Source organism: Bombina bombina, chromosome 8 (assembly GCF_027579735.1).
Source record: "Bombina bombina isolate aBomBom1 chromosome 8, aBomBom1.pri, whole genome shotgun sequence".
Classification (NCBI taxonomy): Eukaryota; Metazoa; Chordata; class Amphibia; order Anura; family Bombinatoridae; genus Bombina; species Bombina bombina.
In genome coordinates, this window is record NC_069506.1 from 149,391,089 (window position 1) to 149,415,060 (window position 23,972).

General features: G+C 39.9%; 1 protein-coding gene across 1 annotated transcript in view; it reads left to right on the top strand.

Annotated features, from left to right (window-relative positions):
• LOC128638588 (C-Jun-amino-terminal kinase-interacting protein 4-like) overlaps positions 1 to 23,972 on the top strand; it is a 297,523-nt gene that overhangs the window by 167,560 nt on the left and 105,991 nt on the right. Inside the window, 3 exon segments of the mRNA XM_053690636.1 lie at positions 846 to 976; positions 15,414 to 15,467; positions 23,278 to 23,454. Coding sequence (XP_053546611.1) covers positions 846 to 976; positions 15,414 to 15,467; positions 23,278 to 23,454 — 362 coding nt within the window.

Below are 23,972 nucleotides of genomic sequence, written 5' to 3' on the forward strand. Positions count from 1 at the left end.
TGTAAGGCGGATACCTGGTCCTCCTTACACACTTTTACAAAGTTTTACAAATTTGACGTTTTTGCTTCTGCGGAAGCTGTTTTCGGAGAGGTTTGGCAGGCTGTGGTGCCCTCAGATTAGGGTCCGCCTTTTACCCTCCCGGTTTCATTCAGTGTCCTCTAGAGCTTGGGTATATGTTCCCAATAGTAATAAATGAAGCCATGGACTCTCCTCCCCTTTAGATGGAAAACATAAATTATGCTTACCTGATAATTTCATTTCCATCGAAGGGAGGAGAGGTCCACGGCTCCTGCCCGTATCTCCGTGGGGCGGACCTAAATTTAATAATCTTCTGGCACCTTTTATACCCTGATATTTCTCCTACTGTTCCTGGTTCCCTCGGCAGAATGACTGGGGGATGAGGGAAGTGGGGGAGGTAGCCTTTAGCTGGGGTGTCTTTGCCTCCTCCTGGTGGCCAGGTTCTTAATTCCCAATAGTAATGAATGAAGCCGTGGACTCTTCTCCCCTCGATGGAAATTAAATTACCAGGTAAGCATAATTTATGGGTTTTTTTTTAAATAAAATCGCAATTGCAATATTTAATAAAAAAAATATGATTCCCCCCCATATCACATCCCTAGTTTAATAATTTTTATGTTTGCACAGCGTTGATTCTTGCTACTGCTTGATAGATGTTGTGAATGTTCTTATATGCAATGAACTGTCCGTCATTTTATTCTCTAAAATTATAAAATGTGCATATGAGGTTTTATTACATTTAGAGTGTTTGGGTTATTTCTTGCAGTTTGTGTAATACACACCACGAAGTTGGTGCTTTTACTGACCTATTTTCACATATTTTTAAGGTGGACATTCCTGCAGCTCAACGGAAGCGATTCACTAGAGCTGAAATGGCCCGTGTGCTGATGGAAAGAAACCAGTACAAGGAGAGGTTTATGGAACTGCAGGATGCAGTACGCAGAACTGAAATGTTGCGGTAAGTATAAGAATTTGTTCTCACTTTTATATTGACAAGGGGAGTGTGTAATGTATTATACTTTTGTCAGTAGGTAGATACAATTCCCACCAAACCTCTGTCACTGTTGTTGCCTGACCTTATAAGCTTATTTCCTGAGCCTAGGCCTGCTGTTTGTTCTGTTATTACTTCAGTTTTCTATTTTAGTGGAAGCGTTGTCAAGCTGCTATTTTTAACAGATCCGATGATAGCAGCCTCAGATGCAATTCTATTTGCTCGGTTTCACATGCTGCAGGTTTGTATGCTTCGTCAGGGGTGCAGGGATTACACTCATTTGGCTCAAATAATTTTTTGGATGCGAAAACAGGACAATCCCTTTCCTGGTGGATCTATCATTAGTCCATTGTTCTGGGGGCATCTTTTGTTTGCCGAAATTGGACTGTGATCTTGACAGATGCAAATCTTTCAGGTTTGGGTGCAGTCTGGAGGTCCCAGAGAGCACAGGGAGTTTGGGTACATCAGGAGATGAAGTTGCCAATTAAATATTTTGAAGCTTTTTGCAGTTTTCAGGGTCCTTCAGTTTTGGCCTCTCAATGCCTACATTGTGTAAATATTTTCATGTCAACAAAAAAGATTTTTCCACGTTTACACATTTCTTCTTGCATGCATTTTTGTTTAAAGGGGCATTCATTTCTTATTTTCTTATAAATGCAACAAATATTGATATTTCCCCCATGTCTGAAAATGAATCCGCATCTAGCTTATCTATCTCTTCTATCATTCTGTTGAAACTATCATCTGATCAAATCTGTGTGTAAAGAGAGTTATAAAGGTGCATAACCAGAGCACATTCAGCATGTTATATATGTGTAACCTTTACAGTCTGTATAAGGCCAACTCTTTCCACTGCAGCTAATGCTGATTGGTTTGTTACAACATCTGAGCAGAGGCCTGGATATCTAGTACCTCCCGTTGTAGTAAAGTGTCTATCTGGAACCTTTTGACCCCATTCCAGAATTAATTACTAAATATGTGGCTCATACTAAAAAGTTTTTATATGTGCAGTTAAGCACTACACAAACTACAAAATTCCCATCTATGCATCAAAACAAAATCAAATGGCACACTGACCGCAGTCCACTCTTTCAAATACTTGGGTATGTTTTTAGACCCCAATCTATCTTTTGGCTTCCACATAGAAAAACTGGCATCTAAACTTTATCCAAAACTAGGGGCCCTGTACAGAAACAAATCCTGCCTCAGCCCTACAGTAAAGGAAAAGATTGTACAGCAAATGCCGATGCCAATCATGGCTTATGGGGATGTAGTATACGCACCTGCACCGCAAACTCACCTTAATAAACTTAATACATTGTATAACTCGCTCTGCAGATTTGTGCTACAATGTAACTACAGGACCCACCATTGTGACATGCTAAAAGAACTAAACTGGCTGTCGCTGGAATCCCGGCGGACCCCCCATCTTTCCAGCCTTGTGTTTAAGAGCTTTTCTGGGAAGCTCCCACCCTACCTGAGCAGAATGCTCTCCCCGGCTGTTCCCACCTCCTATAACCTCCGATCCAGTACCAGCGCATTATTTAGTTTGCCTCAATACAAAAAGAAAGCAGCTCGATCCTCCTTTTCCTACAGAGCACTACAATTATGGAACGACCTCCCGCACACTTTTAAACCTTCCCTAAGCCTAATATCCTTTAAGAGATCATTTTCTACATATCTCAAAACAGAATGCACCTGTCATGATTGATTATATATTTGCTACCTGTTCTATGTAAAATATTTGCATATATTGTGTATTATTGTTTCTTGTATTTTATTGTACCCTATTGTATCAATGCAATGTTTTGTGGACCCAGGGCATACTTGAAAACGAGAATAATCTCAATGTATCCTTCCTGGTAAAATATTTTATAAATAAATTTTCTTCATTCTCCTGGTACCTTTATTTGAAAAGCAAGAATGTAAGCTTAGAAGCCGGGCCCATTTTTGATGAACAGCCTGGGTTGTTCATGCTGATTGGTGGATAAATTCACCCACCATAAAACAAGTGCTGTCCAGGGTCCAAAAATTGTCTGGCTCCTTAGCTTAGATGCCTTCTTTTTCAAATAAAGATAGCAAGAGAATGAAAAAAAATTGATAATAGGAGTAAATTAGAAAATTGCTTAAAATTGCATGCTCTATCTGAATCACGAAAGAAAAAATTTAGGTTCATGCAGTTTTAAGACACGTTGCCACCAATTTACTTCCATTATCAGATTTTTTTTATATTCACACTTTCTGGGGAACAAGATCCTACTGAGCATGTCATAAAAAAAATCTGTTTATTTTAAATTCAGTCTGTTAAATCATTTTTATTATGTATTTATTTATTATGCAATTCTACTGCATTGAGTGTTCCTTTAAATGTCACTTTGGATGCTTGTGGTCTTGCAGTCTGTCTGAATGAGAGAGTGGTGGTGCTAAATGGACTGCAATGAATATTCTTGGTTTAGATTCAATATGGTACGTTCCCTGGGTTACTGGTTGGAGATGGTATAATGCAGTCTCTCTCTAGCTCAGTTATCCTGCTCTCCTGAAGAATAGGATCCATGGAAGCAAACTTAAAGAGTTCATGTTGATGGTCTACAAGAGACAGCAGATCTCAGCTGCAAAGTTATGTTTATGATATATCTAGAGGCCATTACTATAGTGATACTTACTGAGGGCTGCATTATTATTTTGTGTAATGATAATACAGTTTAAATGATATACAAACATAGCATTTTGGCAGTTGCAATATTGTAATGCTAATAGTTTGAAGCACATTGTGTATGAAGGTCTGTTCATCAAATATAGTTACAACCTTACAGTTTTGCTCAGTATATTCTTAATTTGTGGCCAGTCTATGTATTTAAATGAACATGTTTGTCAAAAAGTATGAGTTCAGAGTGTGCAGTTTATAAAGTGTTTTTATTTATTTTATATTTTTTATCAAATGTTCTCCTTCCATTTATCGTTTGTTTTAAACGTAGCTGCATACTTAGGTAGGATTAGTGTTTGCGTCTTAATTAAAGGTAAAGTAAACATACATGGATTGGATATAGTGTTTAAGTTGTTAACATTTTTTCAATTGACTTCTATTATCAATTTTCCTTAGTTCTCTTGTTATCCTTAGCTAAAGAATAATCCTAGGTGAGCTCAGGAGTGTGCATGTGTTTTAGCCATCTGTCAGCAGTATTTGCAACAATGTTTATGGCAATGATATACATAGTTATGAACACTGCTGCCTTAAAATGCTACTAACATCTTATGGCAGGAGAGTTTGCAAATGTGTATAACATTGCTATAAACATTGTTGCAAACACTGCTGCCAGATGGCTAAGGAAACATGCACACTCCTGAGCTCACCTAGGGTTACAGCTTAACAAAGAATTCCACAGGGACTAAGCTAAATAATAATAGAAGAAAATTGGAAAGTACTTTAAAATTGTATCTTCAATCTATATCAAGTGTTTGTAACAATGTTATACATATGGTGCTCAAGACATCTGCATGCTCCTGACACTACGTAAGCATGGAAAGGAGCTACGCTTCAACAAAGGATACCAAGAGTAGGAAAAAAAATTGATAATAGAAGACTTTTTTTTCTTAAATCATATGTACAAATAAAACAAATGTAAATTTTGTTGTTATGATCTGCATATCTCCATTACGCATTTCGCATTTGTTCTACCACCAAGACTACCTGACAGATTTGTTTTTGGGAAACTGTTTCTGGAACATTAGGGATTTTGCTCTGGATGGGCACTCATGATTCATAGTCACACACATGAACTATTATTATGCAACAGCCAGCTTAAATATTAAGTTATGCTAGAAAGGATCATCACTTCTGTTCTTATAACAAATATAGTTATTGTGGCACTCCTGTAACTTACTGTTGTTGTCTGTTTCTTTTGCATGCAAGCTTGTATGGGAAATATACAGCTAGATTCCCTGGAAGCATTCGGAAACTATTTGTGCCCTGCATTTTCCAGTTACAGTGCTTTAAATCATAGCATCCATTGTTTGCTGTGTATTTGGAAATAGGTTGCATTTGTGATTACTGTACAATTCCTCATCTGTCTTGCTGTTAATGTTTGTTTATGCTCCTTCTGTGAACTGTGCTTTAAAAAGGGTCTTGTGACCCCTAAGGTTATGTGCTATTTTTTATTGTTAAGTATACTGGGATCTATTCTAGTTCTGAGATATAGTTGGTCTAAATTTTAAATTTAATTGTTGCATATTTGGCTATTTTATACAGCTGTGTTTTTATAAGTCTTAAGTCTATTCTTCAATAGATGCTCCTCTGCTGGATTTTAAGACCCATGACACTTTCTTAAGGTCCAGCAGAGGCCTCGTGTCTGATATTTTACTAATTTTATATATTAATTTTAAAGGGACACTGAACCCAAATGTTTTCTTTTGTGATTCAGATAGAGCATGAAATTTTAAGCAACTTTCTAATTTACTCCTATTATCAAATTTTCTTCATTCTCTTGGTATCTTTATTTGAAATGCAAGAATGTAAGTTTAGATGCTGGCCCATTTTTGGGGAACAACCTGGGTTGTCCTTGCTGATTGGCAGATAAATTCATCCACCAATAAAAAGTGCTGTCCAGAGTTCTGAAGCTTAGATGCCTTCTTTTTCAAATAAAGATAGCAAGAGAACGAAGAAAAATTAATAATAGGAGTAAATTAGAAAGATGCTTAAAGTTGCATGCTCTATCAGAATCACGAAAGAAAAATTTGGGTTCAGTGTCCCTTTAAGGTTAAAGATTGATCTCATATTTGTTATGGTAGGATTTTGTTTTTGCAGTTACAGGTATAAAATTTTGTTTTCTTTTTTAAGATACGATGAGTCCACGGATTTCATCCTTACTTGTGGGATTTCGCCTCCTGGTCAGCAGTAGGAGGCAAAGAGCACCACAGCAGAGCTGTATAAATAGCTCCTCCCTTCCCTCCCACTCCAGTCATTCTCTTTGCCTGTGTTAGTGATAGGAAGAGGTAAAGTGAGGTGTTCGTTTAGATTCTTCAATCAAGAGTTTATTATTTTTAAAATGGTACCAATGTGTGCTATTTTACTTCTGGTGTAGCCGTATTCCTTGTCAGTCTCTAGAGTAGAGCTACTGGTGGTTTTAAAGCAATGGGAACTGGTGGGACATAATTCTCACTGCGCCTCCTATACTGTGATGCTGCCCTTTCTGTGATGGCCTAAGCTGGATCTAACTCAGGCTTCATCTTTCTACAGGACTATAGGAGGGAATCAATGGACCTCTGAACCCTGTTGTGGCTGTCCTGCTGTCGGGCAGCATAAGAGGTAAGTGCAGACTTTGTTTCTCTACAGGACAGTGAGGTTATTCTGCACTTCTAGGGGAATCAGGGGCTCTGTCTGTGAAGAGCTTTTTTCCCTGGCGACGTTTAGTAGACTGGGCCATGCTTGCAACCTTTTTCTAAATTTTACAAATTTGATACCTTTTGCCTAGACTGAGGCTGTTTTTGGGAGAAAGGTTCTTCAAGCAGTGGTGCCTTTCGTTTAGGTTTCCTGTCTTGTCCCTCCCTTTTCATCCATGTACTATAGCTTTGGTATTGTATCCCACAAGTAAGGATGAAATCCGTGGACTCATCGTATCTTAAAAAAGAAAAGAAAATTTATGCTTACCTGATAAATTTCTTTTTGGATACGATGAGTCCACGGCCCGCCCTGTCCTTTTAAGACAGGTTGTTAATTTTTGTAAACTTCAGACACCTCTGCACCTTGGCTTTTCCTTTCTCTTCCTAACTTCTGTTGAATGACTGGAGTGGGAGGGAAGGGAGGAGCTATTTATACAGCTCTGCTTTGGTGCTCTTTGCCTCCTCCTGCTGACCAGGAGGCAATATCCCACAAGTAAGGATGAAATCTGTGGACTCATCGTATCCAAAAAGAAATAAATTTATCAGGTAAGCATAAATTTCTTTCATGTAATTAGCAAGAGTCCATGAGCTAGTGACGTATGGGATATACATTCCTACCAGGAGGGGCAAAGTTTCCCAAACCTCAAAATGCCTATAAATACACCCCTCACCACACCCACAAATCAGTTTTTACAAACTTTGCCTCCTATGGAGGGGGTGAAGTAAGTTTGTGCTAGATTCTACGTTGATATGCGCTCCGCAGCAGGTTGGAGCCCGGTTTTCCTCTCAGCGTGCAGTGAATGTCAGAGGGATGTGAGGAGAGTATTGCCTGTTTGAATTCAATGATCTCCTTCTACGGGGTCTATTTCATAGGTTCTCTGTTATCGGTCGTAGAGATTCATCTCTTACCTCCCTTTTCAGATCGACGATATACTCTTATATATATATATATATATATATATATATATACCCTTACCTCTGCTGATTTTCGTTTCAGTACTGGTTTGGCTTTCTACAAACATGTAGATGAGTGTCCTGGGGTAAGTAAGTCTTATTTTCTGTGACACTCTAAGCTATGGTTGGGCACTTTTTTTAATAAAGTTCTAAATATATGTATTCAAACATTTATTTGCCTTGACTCAGGATGTTCAACATTCCTTATTTTCAGACAGTCAGTTTCATATTTGGGATAATGCATTTGAATCAATCATTTTTCTTACCTTAAAAAATTTGACTTTTTTCCCTGTGGGCTGTTAGGCTCGCGGGGGCTGAAAGTGCTTCATTTTATTGCGTCATTCTTGGCGTGGACTTTTTTGGCGCAAAAAATCTTTTCTGTTTCCGGCGTCATACGTGTCGCCGGAAGTTGCGTCATTTTTTGACGTTCTTTTGCGCCAAAAATGTCGGCGTTCCGGATGTGGCGTCATTTTTTGGCGCCAAAAGCATTTAGGCGCCAAATAATGTGGGCGTCTTATTTGGCGCTAAAAAAATATGGGCGTCGTTTTTGTCTCCACATTATTTAAGTCTCATTTTTCATTGCTTCTGGTTGCTAGAAGCTTGTTCCTTGGCATTTTTCCCATTCCTGAAACTGTCATTTAAGGAATTTGATCAATTTTGCTTTATATGTTATTTTTTCTCTTACATATTGCAAGATGTCTCACGTTGCATTTGAGTCAGAAGATACTTCAGGAAAATCGCTGTCTGGTGCTGGAACTACCAAAGCTAAGTGTATCTGCTGTAAACTTTTGGTAGCTGTTCCTCCAGCTGTTGTTTGTATTAAATGTCATGACAAACTTGTTAATGCAGATAATATTTCCTTTAGTAAAGTACCATTACCTGTTGCAGTTCCATCAACATCTAATGTTCAGAGTGTTCCTGATAACATAAGAGATTTTGTTTCTGAATCCATCAAGAAGGCTATGTCTGTTATTCCTCCTTCTAGTAAACATAAAAAATCTTTTAAAACTTCTCTTTATACAGATGAATTTTTAAATGAACATCATCATTCTGATTCCAATGACTCTTCTGGTTCAGAGGATTCTGTCTCAGAGGTTGATGCTGATAAATCTTCATATTTATTTAAAATGGAATTTATTCGTTCTTTACTTAAAGAAGTACTAATTGCTTTAGAAATTGAGGATTCTGGTCCTCTTGATACTAAATCTAAACGTTTAGATAAGGTCTTTAAATCTCCTGTGGTTATTCCAGAAGTTTTTCCTGTTCCTGGTGCTATTTCTGAAGTAATTTCCAGAGAGTGGAATAATTTGGGTAATTCATTTACTCCTTCTAAACGTTTTAAGCAATTATATCCTGTACCGTCTGACAGATTAGAATTTTGGGACAAAATTCCTAAAGTTGATGGGGCTATTTCTACCCTTGCTAAACGTACTACTATTCCTACGGCAGATGGTACTTCGTTTAAGGATCCTTTAGATAGGAAAATTGAATCCTTTCTAAGAAAAGCTTATCTGTGTTCAGGTAATCTTCTTAGACCTGCTATATCATTGGCTGATGTTGCTGCAGCTTCAACTTTTTGGTTGGAAACTTTAGCGCAACAAGTAACAGATCATGATTCTCATAATATTATTATTCTTCTTCAACATGCTAATAATTTTATCTGTGATGCCATTTTTGATATTATCAGAGTTGATGTCAGGTTTATGTCTCTAGCTATTTTAGCTAGAAGAGCTTTATGGCTTAAAACTTGGAATGCTGATATGTCTTGTAAATCAACTCTACTTTCCCTTTCTTTCCAGGGTAACAAATTATTTGGTTCTCAGTTGGATTCTATTATCTCAACTGTTACTGGTGGGAAAGGAACTTTTTTACCACAGGATAAAAAATCTAAGGGTAAAAACAGGGCTAATAATCGTTTTCGTTCCTTTCGTTTCAACAAAGAACAAAAGCCTGATCCTTCATCCTCAGGAGCAGTTTCAGTTTGGAAACCATCTCCAGTCTGGAATAAATCCAAGCCTTCTAGAAAAGCAAAGCCTGCTTCTAAGTCCACATGAAGGTGCGGCCCTCATTCCAGCTCAGCTGGTAGGGGGCAGGTTACGTTTTTTCAAAGAAATTTGGATCAATTCTGTTCACAATCTTTGGATTCAGAACATCGTTTCAGAAGGGTACAGAATTGGTTTCAAGATAAGACCTCCTGCAAAGAGATTTTTTCTTTCCCGTGTCCCAGTAAATCCAGTGAAAGCTCAAGCATTTCTGAAATGTGTTTCAGATCTAGAGTTGGCTGGAGTAATTATGCCAGTTCCAGTTCTGGAACAGGGACTGGGGTTTTATTCGAATCTCTTCATTGTACCAAAGAAGGAGAATTCCTTCAGACCAGTTCTGGATCTAAAAATATTGAATCGTTATGTAAGGATACCAACATTCAAAATGGTAACTGTAAGGACTATCTTGCCTTTTGTTCAGCAAGGGCATTATATGTCCACAATAGATTTACAGGATGCATATCTGCATATTCCGATTCATCCAGATCACTATCAGTTCCTGAGATTCTCTTTCCTGGACAAGCATTACCAGTTTGTGGCTCTGCCGTTTGGCCTAGCTACAGCTCCAAGAATTTTTACAAAGGTTCTCGGTGCCCTTCTGTCTGTAATCAGAGAACAGGGTATTGTGGTATTTCCTTATTTGGACGATATCTTGGTACTTGCTCAGTCTTTACATTTAGCAGAATCTCATACGAATCGACTTGTGTTGTTTCTTCAAGATCATGGTTGGAGGATCAATTCACTAAAAAGTTCATTGATTCCTCAGACAAGGGTAACCTTTCTGGGTTTCCAGATAGATTCAGTGTCCATGACTCTGTCTTTGACAGACAAGAGACGTCTAAAATTGATTTCAGCTTGTCGAAACCTTCAGTCACAATCATTCCCTTCGGTAGCCTTATGCATGGAAATTCTAGGGCTTATGACTGCTGCATCGGACGCGATCCCCTTTGCTCGTTTTCACATGCGACCTCTTCAGCTCTGTATGCTGAATCAATGGTGCAGGGATTACACAAAGATATCTCAATTAATATCTTTAAAACCAATTGTACGACAATCTCTGACGTGGTGGACAGATCACCATCGTTTAATTCAGGGGGCTTCTTTTGTTCTTCCGACCTGGACTGTAATTTCAACAGATGCAAGTCTTACAGGTTGGGGAGCTGTGTGGGGATCTCTGATGGCACAAGGAGTTTGGGAATCTCAGGAGGTGAGATTACCGATCAATATTTTGGAACTCCGTGCAATTTTCAGAGCTCTTCAGTCTTGGCCTCTTCTGAAGAGAGAATCGTTCATTTGTTTTCAGACAGACAATGTCACAACTGTGGCATACATCAATCATCAAGGAGGGACTCACAGTCCTCTGGCTATGAAAGAAGTATCTCGAATTCTGGTTTGGGCGGAATCCAGCTCCTGTCTAATCTCTGCGGTTCATATCCCAGGTATAGACAATTGGGAAGCGGATTATCTCAGTCGCCAAACGTTGCATCCGGGCGAATGGTCCCTTCACCCAGAGGTATTTCTTCAGATTGTTCAAATGTGGGAACTTCCAGAAATAGATCTGATGGCGTCTCATCTAAACAAGAAACTTCCCAGGTATCTGTCCAGATCCCGGGATCCTCAGGCGGAGGCAGTGGATGCATTATCACTTCCTTGGAAGTATCATCCTGCTTATATCTTTCCGCCTCTAGTTCTTCTTCCAAGAGTAATCTCCAAGATTCTGAAGGAATGCTCGTTTGTTCTGCTGGTAGCTCCGGCATGGCCTCACAGGTTTTGGTATGCGGATCTTGTCCGGATGGCCTCTTGCCAACCGTGGACTCTTCCGTTAAGACCAGACCTTCTGTCGCAAGGTCCTTTTTTTCCATCAGGATCTCAAATCCTTAAATTTAAAGGTATGGAGATTGAACGCTTGATTCTTGGTCAAAGAGGTTTCTCTGACTCTGTGATTAATACTATGTTACAGGCTCGTAAATCTGTATCTAGAGAGATATATTATAGAGTCTGGAAGACTTATATTTCTTGGTGTCTTTCTCATCATTTTTCTTGGCATTCTTTTAGAATACCAAGAATTTTACAGTTTCTTCAGGATGGTTTAGATAAAGGTTTGTCCGCAAGTTCCTTGAAAGGACAAATCTCTGCTCTTTCTGTTCTTTTTCACAGAAAGATTGCTAATCTTCCTGATATTCATTGTTTTGTACAAGCTTTGGTTCGTATAAAACCTGTCATTAAGTCAATTTCTCCTCCTTGGAGTTTGAATTTGGTTCTGGGGGGTCTTCAAGCTCCTCCTTTTGAACCCATGCATTCATTGGAAATTAAATTACTTTCTTGGAAAGTTTTGTTCCTTTTGGCGATCTCTTCTGCCAGAAGAGTCTCTGAATTATCTGCTCTTTCTTGTGAGTCTCCTTTTCTGATTTTTCATCAGGATAAGGCGGTGTTGCGAACTTCTTTTCAATTTTTACCTAAGGTTGTGAATTTCAACAACATTAGTAGAGAAATTGTGGTTCCTTCATTATGTCCTAATCCTAAGAATTCTAAGGAGAAATCGTTGCATTCTTTGGATGTTGTTAGAGCTTTGAAATATTATGTTGAAGCTACTAAGTCTTTCCGAAAGACTTCTAGTCTATTTGTTATCTTTTCCAGTTCTAGAAAAGGCCAGAAAGCTTCTGCCATTTCTTTGGCATCTTGGTTGAAATCTTTAATTCATCATGCCTATGTCGAGTCGGGTAAAACTCCGCCTCAAAGGATTACAGCTCATTCTACTAGGTCAGTTTCTACTTCCTGGGCGTTTAGGAATGAAGCTTCGGTTGATCAGATTTGCAAAGCAGCAACTTGGTCCTCTTTGCATACTTTTACTAAAATCTACCATTTTGATGTGTTTTCTTCTTCTGAAGCAGTTTTTGGTAGAAAAGTACTTCAGGCAGCGGTTTCAGTTTGAATCTTCTGCTTATGTTTTCATTAAACTTTATTTTGGGTGTGGATTATTTTCAGCAGGAATTGGCTGTCTTTATTTTATCCCTCCCTCTCTAGTGACTCTTGCGTGGAAAGATCCACATCTTGTGTAGTCATTATCCCATATGTCACTAGCTCATGGACTCTTGCTAATTACATGAAAGAAAACATAATTTATGTAAGAACTTACCTGATAAATTCATTTCTTTCATATTAGCAAGAGTCCATGAGGCCCACCCTTTTTGTGGTGGTTATGATTTTTTTGTATAAAGCACAATTATTCCAATTCCTTATTTTATATGCTTTCGCACTTTTTTCTTATCACCCCACTTCTTGGCTATTCGTTAAACTGATTTGTGGGTGTGGTGAGGGGTGTTTTTATAGGCATTTTGAGGTTTGGGAAACTTTGCCCCTCCTGGTAGGAATGTATATCCCATACGTCACTAGCTCATGGACTCTTGCTAATATGAAAGAAATGAATTTATCAGGTAAGTTCTTACATAAATTATGTTTTTCTTTTTCTTTATAAATGATGTAATCCTACAATATATCTGTTTTACTTTTGTATTGCCCTTAAAATCCAATAAAAAAACAAACCAACAACATTTTATTGGTAGCACTGTCAACTGCTAGACAGGTCTCTGAGCTAGGACCTCTTTTGTCCTATTATTCTGATCTTTCAGGATAATGCCGTTTTTATGATTTTAACTTTTTCTTGATACCGCAATGAAGCATAAAGCTCATACAATGCTTTTCTGATCTAATAGTTCGAAATATAAGAAAACCCTAAAAGATTAGAGCTGAATTTCTTTGATCTTCATCATGGGCAATGTACAATAAAACTTGGAATGGACCAGTATTACATTTTGACAATTTAATATATTTGCTTCTTTTGTCAGCTGCTTTTTGAAGAAAGGTCATTGACATATAAAGGCCTATCCTTGTTTTGGTTGTTCCTTCATTTCATGTCTGTGATAGTTTTCTTGATCATCTCTTTAAAAAGCTCCTACCTTGGACGTACAGTAAATGAACTCATGCTAACATGAAGGAGAGTGGTGTAAATGTTACCCTAAAGACTTCTGGGAATTCCCCCCCCCCACCTATTACAAGAAGGCAATATATTCTAGTTCTAAATATGTGTCTACTAGAAGTTAGGAGAAAGAAATTAATATTGTTATTCCATTGCCTGAATACACTTTAATTGTTCTGTATACAGTTTTCATTGTTATGGTAGGGGTTTTAAATGTGCGTCTTTTCTCTGTGTCTTTACTCTGTTCTTGCTTAACCCCTTAACGACTGAGGACGTGCAGGGTACGTCCTCAGAAAAAAGGCAGTTAATGCCTGAGAACGTACCCTGCACGTCCTCAGTGTGGAAAGCAGCTGGAAGCGATCCTGCTCGCTTCCAGCTGCTTTCCGGTTATTGCAGTGATGCCTCGATATGGAGGCATCCTGCAATAACCTTTTTAAGTAATCCGGTGCAGAGAGAGCCACTCTGTGGCCCTCTCTGCACCGGAGATCGGTGGCTACCTGCGTTGGTGGGTGGGAGCCGGACCGGGAGGCGGGTGGCGGCCATCGATGGCCATGTGGATGTGAAGGGGGGCGGGATCGTGGGCGGGGGTGGCTGGGGGCGCGCACGTGCACGGGAGGGTGGGGGCGGGCGCGTGCACGGGGAGGGAGCGGGTGGGAACCGCTACACTGCAGAAAATTTGAAAATAAAAAGATAAAAAATATCGAAAACTTAAATAATCAGCAAGGTGGTGGGGGTTTGTCGGTGGGGGGGGGGGGGGGAGCTACACTACAGAAAAAAAAAACCAAAGACAAAAAAAGCACTTTTTATTGTAAACTGGGTACTGGCAGACAGCTGCCAGTACCCAAGATGGCCCCCAATAAGGCAGAGGGGAGGGTTAGAGAGCGGTTTTGGGGGGGATCAGGGAGGTTGGGGGCTAAGGGGGGGATCCTACACAGTAGCATATGTAAATATGCTAAAAAAAAATTTCATTTTTTTTTAAAACCCTTTTATTTTAGTACTGGTAGACTTTCTGCCAGTACTTAAGATGGCGGGGACAATTGTGGGGTGGGGGAGGGAAGGGAGCTGTTTGGGAGGGATCAGGGGGTGGGATGTGTCAGATGGGAGGCTGATCTCTACACTAAAGCTAAAATTAACCCTGCAAGCTCACTACAAACTCCCTAATTAACCCTTTCACTGCTAGCCATAATACACGTGTGAGGCGCAACAGGATTTAGTGGCCTTCTAATTACCAGAAAGCAACGCCAAAGTCATATATGTCTGCTATTTCTGAACAAAGGGGATCCCAGACAAGCATTTACAACCATTTGTGCCATAATTGCACAAGCTGTTTGTAAATGATTTCAGTGAGAAACCTAAAATTGTGAAAAAATTTGTGAAAAAGTGAACAATTTTTTGTATTTGATCGCATTTGGCGGTGAAATGGTGGTATGAAATATATCAAAATTGGCCTAGATCAATACTTTGGGATGTCTACTAAAAAAAAATATATACATGTCAAGGGATATTCAGGGATTCCTGAAAGATATCAGTGTTCTAATGTAACTAGCGCTAATTTTGGAAAAAAATGGTTTGGAAATAGCAAAGTGCTACTTGTATTTATGGCCCTATAACTTGCAAAAAAAGCAAAGAACATGTAAACATTGGGTATTTCTAAACTCAGGACAAAATTTAGAAACTATTTAGCATGGGTGTTTTTTGGTGGTTTTAGATATGTAACAGATTTTGGGGGTCAAAGTTAGAAAAAGTGTGTTTTTTTCAATTTTTCCTCATTTTTTATCATTTTTTTTATAGTAATTATATAATATGTGTGGGTACAGTAAATGAGTAAGAAGAAAATTACAGCTAAACACAAACACCGCAAAAATGTAAAAATAGCCTTGGTCCCAAACGGACAGAAAATGGAAAAGTGCTCTGGTCACTAAGGGGTTAAAACCATAAAACACTTTTGAGGTTGTTGCTAGTTAGTATACAATTTGTTTACAAGTGTAAAAGAAGAGTGTTTGATCTAAACAAAATGGCTGCATATTTATTGATTGATTGATTGATTTTTAAATAGGGCTTCAAAAGACGTTCAGGCTGTTCAGATGAAAAAATCCCCCTTCTGGAAAATGTAAGTTCCTTTTTTTTTTTATCAATGTAACCAAGCTCTGTTAGTTATTTTAGTGGAGAGCGATCTCTACTGAAGCAAACTTGTTCTTTTTTTTTTATCCAAAATCTATGTTCAAAGAAGCACTGTCTGTCTGTCTGTCTGTCTGTCTTGTCTGTCTCTGTATGCATTGAACATTTACATTAAAATATAATTTATTTGTTGTAGTTTAATAAAGTGTTAAAATAAATTATAAAATGTGATATTGTCCTTTATATAGGCCGTACAATATAAATGTATTACATTGTAGACTGTTTATGCTATTATGTTGCCAAGTTTGTATTTTCAAAAAGTGAAATTTGCAGCTGCATTTTCCTTTGTCTCAGAATTAGCAACTGCAATGAGCAGATCTCACAGCTATATTGCCAAGCTGGTGAATCCAAAGGGATATACAGTGCATTTAGAAAGTATTCAGACCCCTCCATTTTGTTATGTTGCGGTCTTATGCTGAAACAGTTTAAATTAATTTTATTTTTTCATCAGTCTGCACGCTATACTTCATAATCACAATACAGAAACATAATTTTGATAAGTATCACATTGACCTAAGTATTCAGACCCTGCAGTTGAAGCACCTTTGACAGCGATTACAGCCTCAAGTGTTTTTGGGTATGATGCGACAAGCTTTACACAACTGGATTTGGGAATTTCCTGCCATTCTTCTTTGCCGATCCTCTAAAGCTCTGTTAGGTTGGATGAGGGCCGTCAATGGACTGCCATTTTCAGGTCTCTGCAGAGATGTGCAATTGGGTTCAAGTCCAGACTCTGGCTGGGCAACTCATTGTCTTGGCTGTGTGCTTAGGGTCATTGTCCTGTTGGAAGGAAAGAGGTCCTGAGTGCTCTGGACCAGGTTTTCCCTAAGGATATCTCTATATTTTCTTCATAAATGGAAAGAGCCCACAGCTGCATTCATTACTTTTGGGAAATAAGAACCTGGCCACCAGGAGAAGGCAAAGACAGCCCAGCCAAAGACTTAAATACTCCTCCCACTTCTCTCATCCTCCAGTCATTCTTTGCCTTTCGTCTCAGGAGGTTGGCAGAGAAGTTTCAGAAGTTTATTTTCGTCTCTTATGGAGGGTAGTACTCTTCGACATGGGACGGGAGTTTTAAGTAATCCTGTCAGTCTCTGTGAGGGCTTGGATGAAAGTTAGAGTCTGGAGATACAGGAAGAGTCTTTCTGCAAAACCATCCCGACTCATTTTAACAACTCCACAAGCAATCGGCGTTGTCGAACTTTGCTTCGCTGCCTGCTTTCTTCTCTCAAGTCCATGGTGGAGGCTAGGCTACTATCAGTCACACTTGAAGGGCCGTGTTCCTGTTCCATGGTGTAGATTCCGGTAAGATAGTTTCATTTTACTTCTTCATGATTGTAATGTAACTCATTTGTTCCTGCAAACTCACATGAAAAATAAAGGGTCTCAGTGGGACTCCTTTAGTATCTTGGAATTAAGGGTTAATATCTCCTGAGGGGGATTATTGAGCATGGGGGGAGTTAATCAGGTTTGTTATGTGATTTAATCTGCTTATGTGTAGTGTTAACTGGGCTCGTGACTTTTTGGAACATAACAGCCTTTCAAAGTGACGCGACCTTACGATTGGGCGTGCTTTTTTTGGACTGTACGGTTCACCTTGTGATAAGCGTGTCTACGTTCTGGTCTCCCATTTCCGTATTCCTGACTGTGTGGTGATGGAGAATTCTAGTCTGCTGGTGTCTGGTCATAGGAGGTGGTGAGTGCCCCAGCCATTGTGGGTGTCAGGTGCAGTTTAAATTGTTTTATATATAGTCCATTTTTTTTTGGTATCCTTTATCCAGTTATGGAGGATGCTGATGTTGATATTTGTTCAATTTTCTGATTCAGATTCTTCGTCCTGTGACGAATGCTAATTGGCCCCATTGACTCATGTCAGTCAGTTATGTTCTTTAGGCCGTCCTAGAGCGCCTTGTTCCTCGGGCTTGGGGATTCAAGGGACTGTTGAGCCACCCGCCTCGGGGGTCCCTGTCCTCCGGGAGGTGAATTCCCTACTGCTCCCTACTACTACTACTACACATGCAGGTAACCCAAGTTATGTTTTTTCTTCCTCGGAGGGTGGATTGTTCCCCCCCGGAGGTTGTGGCATGTTTTCGCTTTTACATACCTTTGGTGCTTGCTCTTCTACAAAGTCCAGATGTTTATTTGCGATTGTGCTTGTGCCCGATTGCCCCAGGTCTCTCGGCCACAGGAGGGCATATGCAGTTCCCTGCGGGTGTAACTGTTCCTGAGTGTTGTGCCTTTCGTTACAGGCTGGCTTGCCTTCGTGTTTTACTCAGACACGTTTTTGAGCTGTTTGGGGACCCTATCCTTCTCGGCTATGGGACTCATCAGTCTTCTCCTTCGAATGTCTCACCTCGTTAGACGGGGGGGGGAGGACGTAATCTCCTTTAAGTCTTATTATCGAGATCCTTCCCAGTTTTGTTGGAGGAACAGGGTTTCCGTTAGGCTGCTCCTGTGGATCTTTCTGTTCTTCTTGGGCGTTAACCATCGGGTTGCCTGTTATTTTATTTTATCTGGTTAGGATCAATTTAATTTTATTTTTTATACTAGGTTTCCTGCGGGAACTTTCTCTGGGATCGATACTCGCTGTTTGCTTCTATGGAAATTATTTGGGACACGTTAGTCCCATGTTTGTCTGTTTTTTTTTTTCTTCCTCCCTTTCCGAGGGCGGATTTAGCCAGCTTGGCAGTTATGACCCTGGTTACAGGCTGGTCCTGCTTGGGTTCAGATCTTCTGTCTCGTGGCTTATTCAGACACGTGGCACCTATTATACCTTGCTGGTCTCGTTGGGGTGCCAAGTGCTCTCTATATTATTTATGTTTCTTGTTATTTGTTTTACAAGTTTCAGCTAAGCATTCTCAAGAGGACGTGCAGGTCCGTGCGGCTCTTGACATTGTTTCAGTCCTTATATAGCTATCTCTCTGGTGACTGGGTCAGTGAATTTTGTATTCCTTCCCACATGGTGGGAAGATTAGAGGGTTTAGCGCCTCTTTCCGCCGGTCGGGCGGTGTTGCCTTAGGAGGCCCTGGGAATTGTCCTTTTTGGACTTGTTCCTTTAGTGGTTCTCTTCTTCATTGAGACCTTCTTGTACTTATCCGTTTCTCCTTGTGGATTGGGTCACCTTTGGGGGACTTGGTTTCCCTTCAGGAGTTGGTTGTTCCTTTTTTGGGACATTAGACTGTGAGGTATTTTTGGGCTCTGGTTAGGGGTCCTTCCCCAGTGTTGGGAATGCTCTGCATCTCCTTCTTGTGATAAAAGAGGTCCTACTGGTATTCCACTCATATGGTTTAGGACAGCTAGCTTTGCATACTGAGGCTCTGTGGCTACTCTGTATAGCTAGTTCGATCCCTGGTGAGGTCTACTCAGCCTTTCTTCCTTTCGAGGTTGATAAAGTGAGCAGCGTTTTGTGTCCCTTAAGGGGGATTAGCTGCACTTTTCAAGCACAATCATGTTAATGTTGCTTGGATGCCTGTTAGCTCTAGTGTCCTTTTAGGCCTTGGCTCTTTGGAGTGTTGGGCTTCTGCAAGGGGTTGATCTCTTACCTTTGGGTCAGGACTTGCAAGGGCTTCTTGCTCTTGTTATCCGGTTTATTCTGGATTTTTCCCTGGGAGGTCTGTTTGTTGATATCAGGCGAGGGATTTATGTTCCTGGAAGATTGTTTAATCTAAACATTTGTGGGACCCGGGCTTCCTGTCCTGATCGTCCGGTTGTCGAGGGTTTTACTCTGTGTTTTCTCTTTGTGGATCCTGCTGTGGGACCTTATGATCCTAGGACTGGCCGTGGGGGGGGGGTTCCAGTTTCCGGGGGACTTGGTCTTTGCCCTTGTTCTGGCTGTTCGGTTTTGGCCAGATTTATTGAGAGGGCTCCTTGGAGCTTGTCTTGTGCCGGACGATATACGGTTTCCTTGGGATAGCCAACTAATGTGACCTGATGGTGGGGTTTCCTGCCTAGCAAGCGGAAGGTTTGCGGTTGCTCAGCTGTTACTGTTGCGCCTGGTAAGTGTATTAGCACGATGGTGTTTTAAGGGGTTCTTTCCGTGTTCATAAGTGACGTTGCCTTGTGTCCTCTCGGTTCTTCCTACGGCTTCCTCTCTTATCGCCAGGTGTTTATCGATGCTCTCCTCTTCAGGGGGCTTGTTGTCCTCCTTACGGAGGTGTGGTTCCTTTTTTAGGGGCCTCTCCTGTGTTCGGGAGGTTGGAACAGATGTTTTATGTGGATCAGGGATTGGTCTGCTCTTTGAGTTGTTCCTTTCCATCTGGCGAGCTGCTGGCTCCGCATTGAGACTTTAGTTGGGTGACTTTGCTAGATCTCTTTGGGTCTAACGTCTGCTCGATTGTCTCTAGGTTGAAGTGGCTGTGTCCATTCTTCCGCCCTTTTGGGGGCCAGTCTTGGGGTTCCCTTATGTTCCTTGCTTTCAGATCTGCCGTTGCTTGGGCTGGTCTGGCTAGGTGTAGGATCTGAGACCTGTTGTTAATCCTCCGATCTTGGGGGTGCCAGTGGACCTTTTTTTTTTTTTTTTTTGGATGTTCTGTGCCTCTCCCCCTTTGATATCTGTGAGTAGGCCTGGCGGCCTGGATTGCCTGGAATATGTCCTCTGTCTTGGAGGTTGGGAAATCTGCTATTTTGTTCGGCTGCTTTTTCCTTACAGATAGTGTTTTCTCCGTGTCTTCCTACGGATGGCAGCGTGTTACTGGACTCAGATGTTTACCTTTTTGAGTTTGCTACTTGTAATTTTTCTGTTTGCTCAGTGTCTGAGTTCTGACATTTTGAGGACTTTGTCTTTAGCTGTCTTTTTGGTGCTGTTGCACGATGTTTGGGAGATGTTTCTTCTCCTTGATGATGCCCGGTTGCTACTTGTGGGTTGGGCGTCGTCTCCCCTTGTTCTTGTGATCCATTTGGTCTCTGTGGACTTGGCCTTCCTTTGAAGGGGTTTTTTCCTTTATGGATTTTGCTGTACCTTTTGGGTATCCCTTTGGCTCACCCTTATCCTCTCCCTTTTGGGGATTTTGGTGCTGTACTAGTAAGGGTTGTGTGGGGCCCAACTGCTAGGCGACGGTTCTCCTGGAGGAGTGTTGGCTCAGTGAGTCTGCTTTGTGGTCTCTAGTTAGGTTTTCGGACTATCTGCAGGTCAGTGTCCTTGGGGCCTTTTCCTTCTAAATTTTTTTTTTTTTGCCCGGCTCCGATGAAGCAAGGTTTGGTTGGATTTTGGTTTTTTCAGGCCTGGTGTCCTCAGAATGGGCCGCCTATTGTGCCCTCCCGTTTTTGCATTCAGTGTCCTCTATAGCTTGGGTATTGTTTTCCCAAAAGTAATGAATGCAGCTGTGGACTCTTTCCATTTATGAAGAAAAACTTTAATTATGCTTACCTGATAATTTTCTTTTTTTCAAATGGAAAGAGTCCACAGCTCCCCACCTGTATTGTTCTGTGGGGCGTCTCTTATTTTTATTCTTCTGCAACATTTTCACCCTGCTATTCTACTGTTTCTTGTTCCTTGGCAGAATGACTGGGGGATGAGGGAAGTGGGAGGAGTATTTAAGCCTTTGGCTGGGGTGTCTTTGCCTCCTCCTGGTGGCCAGGTTCTTATTTCCCAAAAGTAATGAATGCAGCTGTGGACTTTTTCCATCTGAAGAAAAGAAAATGATCAGGCAAGCATAATTTAAGTTTTTGCTGTGTTAAGCTTTCCCTCAACCCTGAACCTCAACCCTGACATGTCCCCCAGTATCTGCCTTTGAAAACACCCCACAGCATGTTGCTACCACAATTATGCTTCACTGTTGGGAGATATTGCACAGATGACGAGCAGTGCCTGGTTTCCTCCAAACATAAGGCTTGGAATTGAGGCCAAACTGTTCAATCTTCCTTTCATCAGACCAGAGAATCTTGTTTCACACAGTCAGAAAGTCCTTTAGTTGTCTTTTTGCAAATACCAAGTGGCTTTCATGTGTCTTACTCTGAGGAGAGGCTTCTGTGTGGCCACTCTGCCATAAAGCCAAGATCAGAGGAGTGCTACAGTGATGATTGTCCTCCTGCAAGTTTCTCCCATCTCGACACATGATCTCTGGATTGCAACCAGAGTGGCCATCAGGTTCTTGGTCACCTCTCTTACCAAGACACTTCTCCACTGATTGCTTAGTTTGGACGGGCAGCCAGCTTAATGAAGAGTCCTGGTTGTTCCAAACTTCCATTTAAGAATTATGGAGGCCACTTTGATCTTGGGAACCTTCATTGCAGCCAAAAAAATTGTAGCCTTCCCCATATATGACTTGACACAATCATATCTCTGAGCTCTGCAGGCAGTTCCTTTTGACCTCATGGCTTGGTTTATGCTCTGATATGCATTTTCAGCTGTGAGACCTTTATATAGACAGGTGTTTCAAATCATATCCAATCAACTGAATTTGCCACAGGTGGTCTCCAATCAAAGTGTAGAAACATCTCAAAGATGATCCAGAGAAATAAGTGTCATAGAGAAAAGGGTCTGAATACTTTGTGAATGTGAATTTTTTTTTTTTTAAATAAACTTGCAAAGTTATGAAAAATCTGTTGTTTTTTTTGCTTTGTCATTATGGAGTGTAGATTGATTTAAAAAAATAATTATTTTAGCATAAGCCTGCAACATAACATAAAATGTAAAAAATGTAATGAATCTGAATACTTTTTTTAATGCATTGTAATTTTCCCAAATGTTACAGCTGCTTGCTATCTCTAAGGGCAGTTAGGAATTTAAATTTTAGAAGTCTTTGCCATGATTAGTTGTTGTACCTATATTGTTATGTATTGTATTTCATATTCGTATAAATAAAAAAACATTTTTAGAATCTACAATAGAATCCCTCTTATTTTTGCAATCTTGGTTGTTAGAATATTCGGTAGTTCTCTTAAATTGCCTAGGATGACACAGGGCTAGATTACAAGTGGCACGTTAACTACATTGGATATAAACTTCTATAGGGTGCCCTGTTTAAAAAAACAACCAAAACCAAAGTAACATGTATTGCTCGTGCGCTAACCTGACACCACGTTAGACAAACTGCGCTAAACCCAAAGGTAGTTATGAATACTTTAAATTCACAAAAGAAGAAAATGCTCATTTATATATATATGTGTGTGTGTGTGTGTGGTAACATAGTAGATGAGGTTTAAAAAAAGACACAAGTTCGAGTTCAACCTATACAAATCTAATGTAATTAAAAAAAAATGCTTCAGTTGAGCTCAAATGAATCTCATTAAAAAGGTGACACATTTAACACAAATAATAATATCCCTAAATGCAGTTTCTAGACAGAAATGTATCTAAACCATTTTCAAATGTGTCTAAGGTATTGGCATTTACTACTTCCTTAAGTAATGAGTTCCACAATTTGATTGCTCTTACAGTGCAGAAACATTTACTTTGTAGGAGATTAAATCTCCTTTCCCCCAGCATTAAAGGGATTGTCTAGCCAAATTAAACGTTCATGATTCAGATAGAGCATGCAATTTTAAGCAACTTTCTAATTTACTCCTATTAATTTTTCTTGATTTTCTTGGTATCTTTATTTGAAAAAGCAACAATGTAAGCTTAGAAGCCAGCCATTTTTGGTTCAGCACCTGAGTAGCGTTTGCTGATTGGTAACTACATTTATAATAAATATATATATATATATATATATATATATATATATATATATTTATTATTTTATTTTTAGTTGAACATGTTGAAATCTTACATTAAACTTTTGGATTGTAACTTATTTATACAGCTTTGATCGATTGTTTAACTCCTCGAATGCACCCCAGGGACGAACTGTAGAATCTGTATCTCCAACACTAAATAGAAGCCGGTCTGTTTCAACTGTAGTATATTCTGACGATCATAGAAATGTTGCTGTAAGAAGTCCTTCTTTGAGTCTTCATACACGAAATACCTCGCGTACAGAGTAAGTAGAAATGTTTTACCTCATAAATATTATTTTAGTGAAGGACAAAATCCTTTGGTTAGAAAGGAAAATAAATGCTGGAGGATTTTAATGTAAAGTGGTACTTGATATTAATGTTTTTTATACCCAAGCTTAGCTCAATCTCTGGTCATTAAGACCAAATTTTTTTTTATTTGTTTTTGGTATTTAGGTCTCCATTGAGACAACCATGTTTATACATTGTGTAGTTACCAATTCCAATACTCAAAGGCAACACACATAAATAAACTTAAAGGGACACTAAACCCATATGTTTTCTTTCATGATTCAGATAGAGCATGACATTTTAAGCAACTTTATAATTTACTCCTATTATCAATTTTTCTTCGTTCTCTTCCTATCTTTATTTGAAGGCATCTAAGCTAAGGAGCCAGACAATTTTTGGTTCAGACCCTTGGACAGCACTTGTTTATTGGTGCTGTCCAATCAGCAAGGACAACCCAGGTTGTTCACCAAAAATGGGCCGACATCTAAACTTA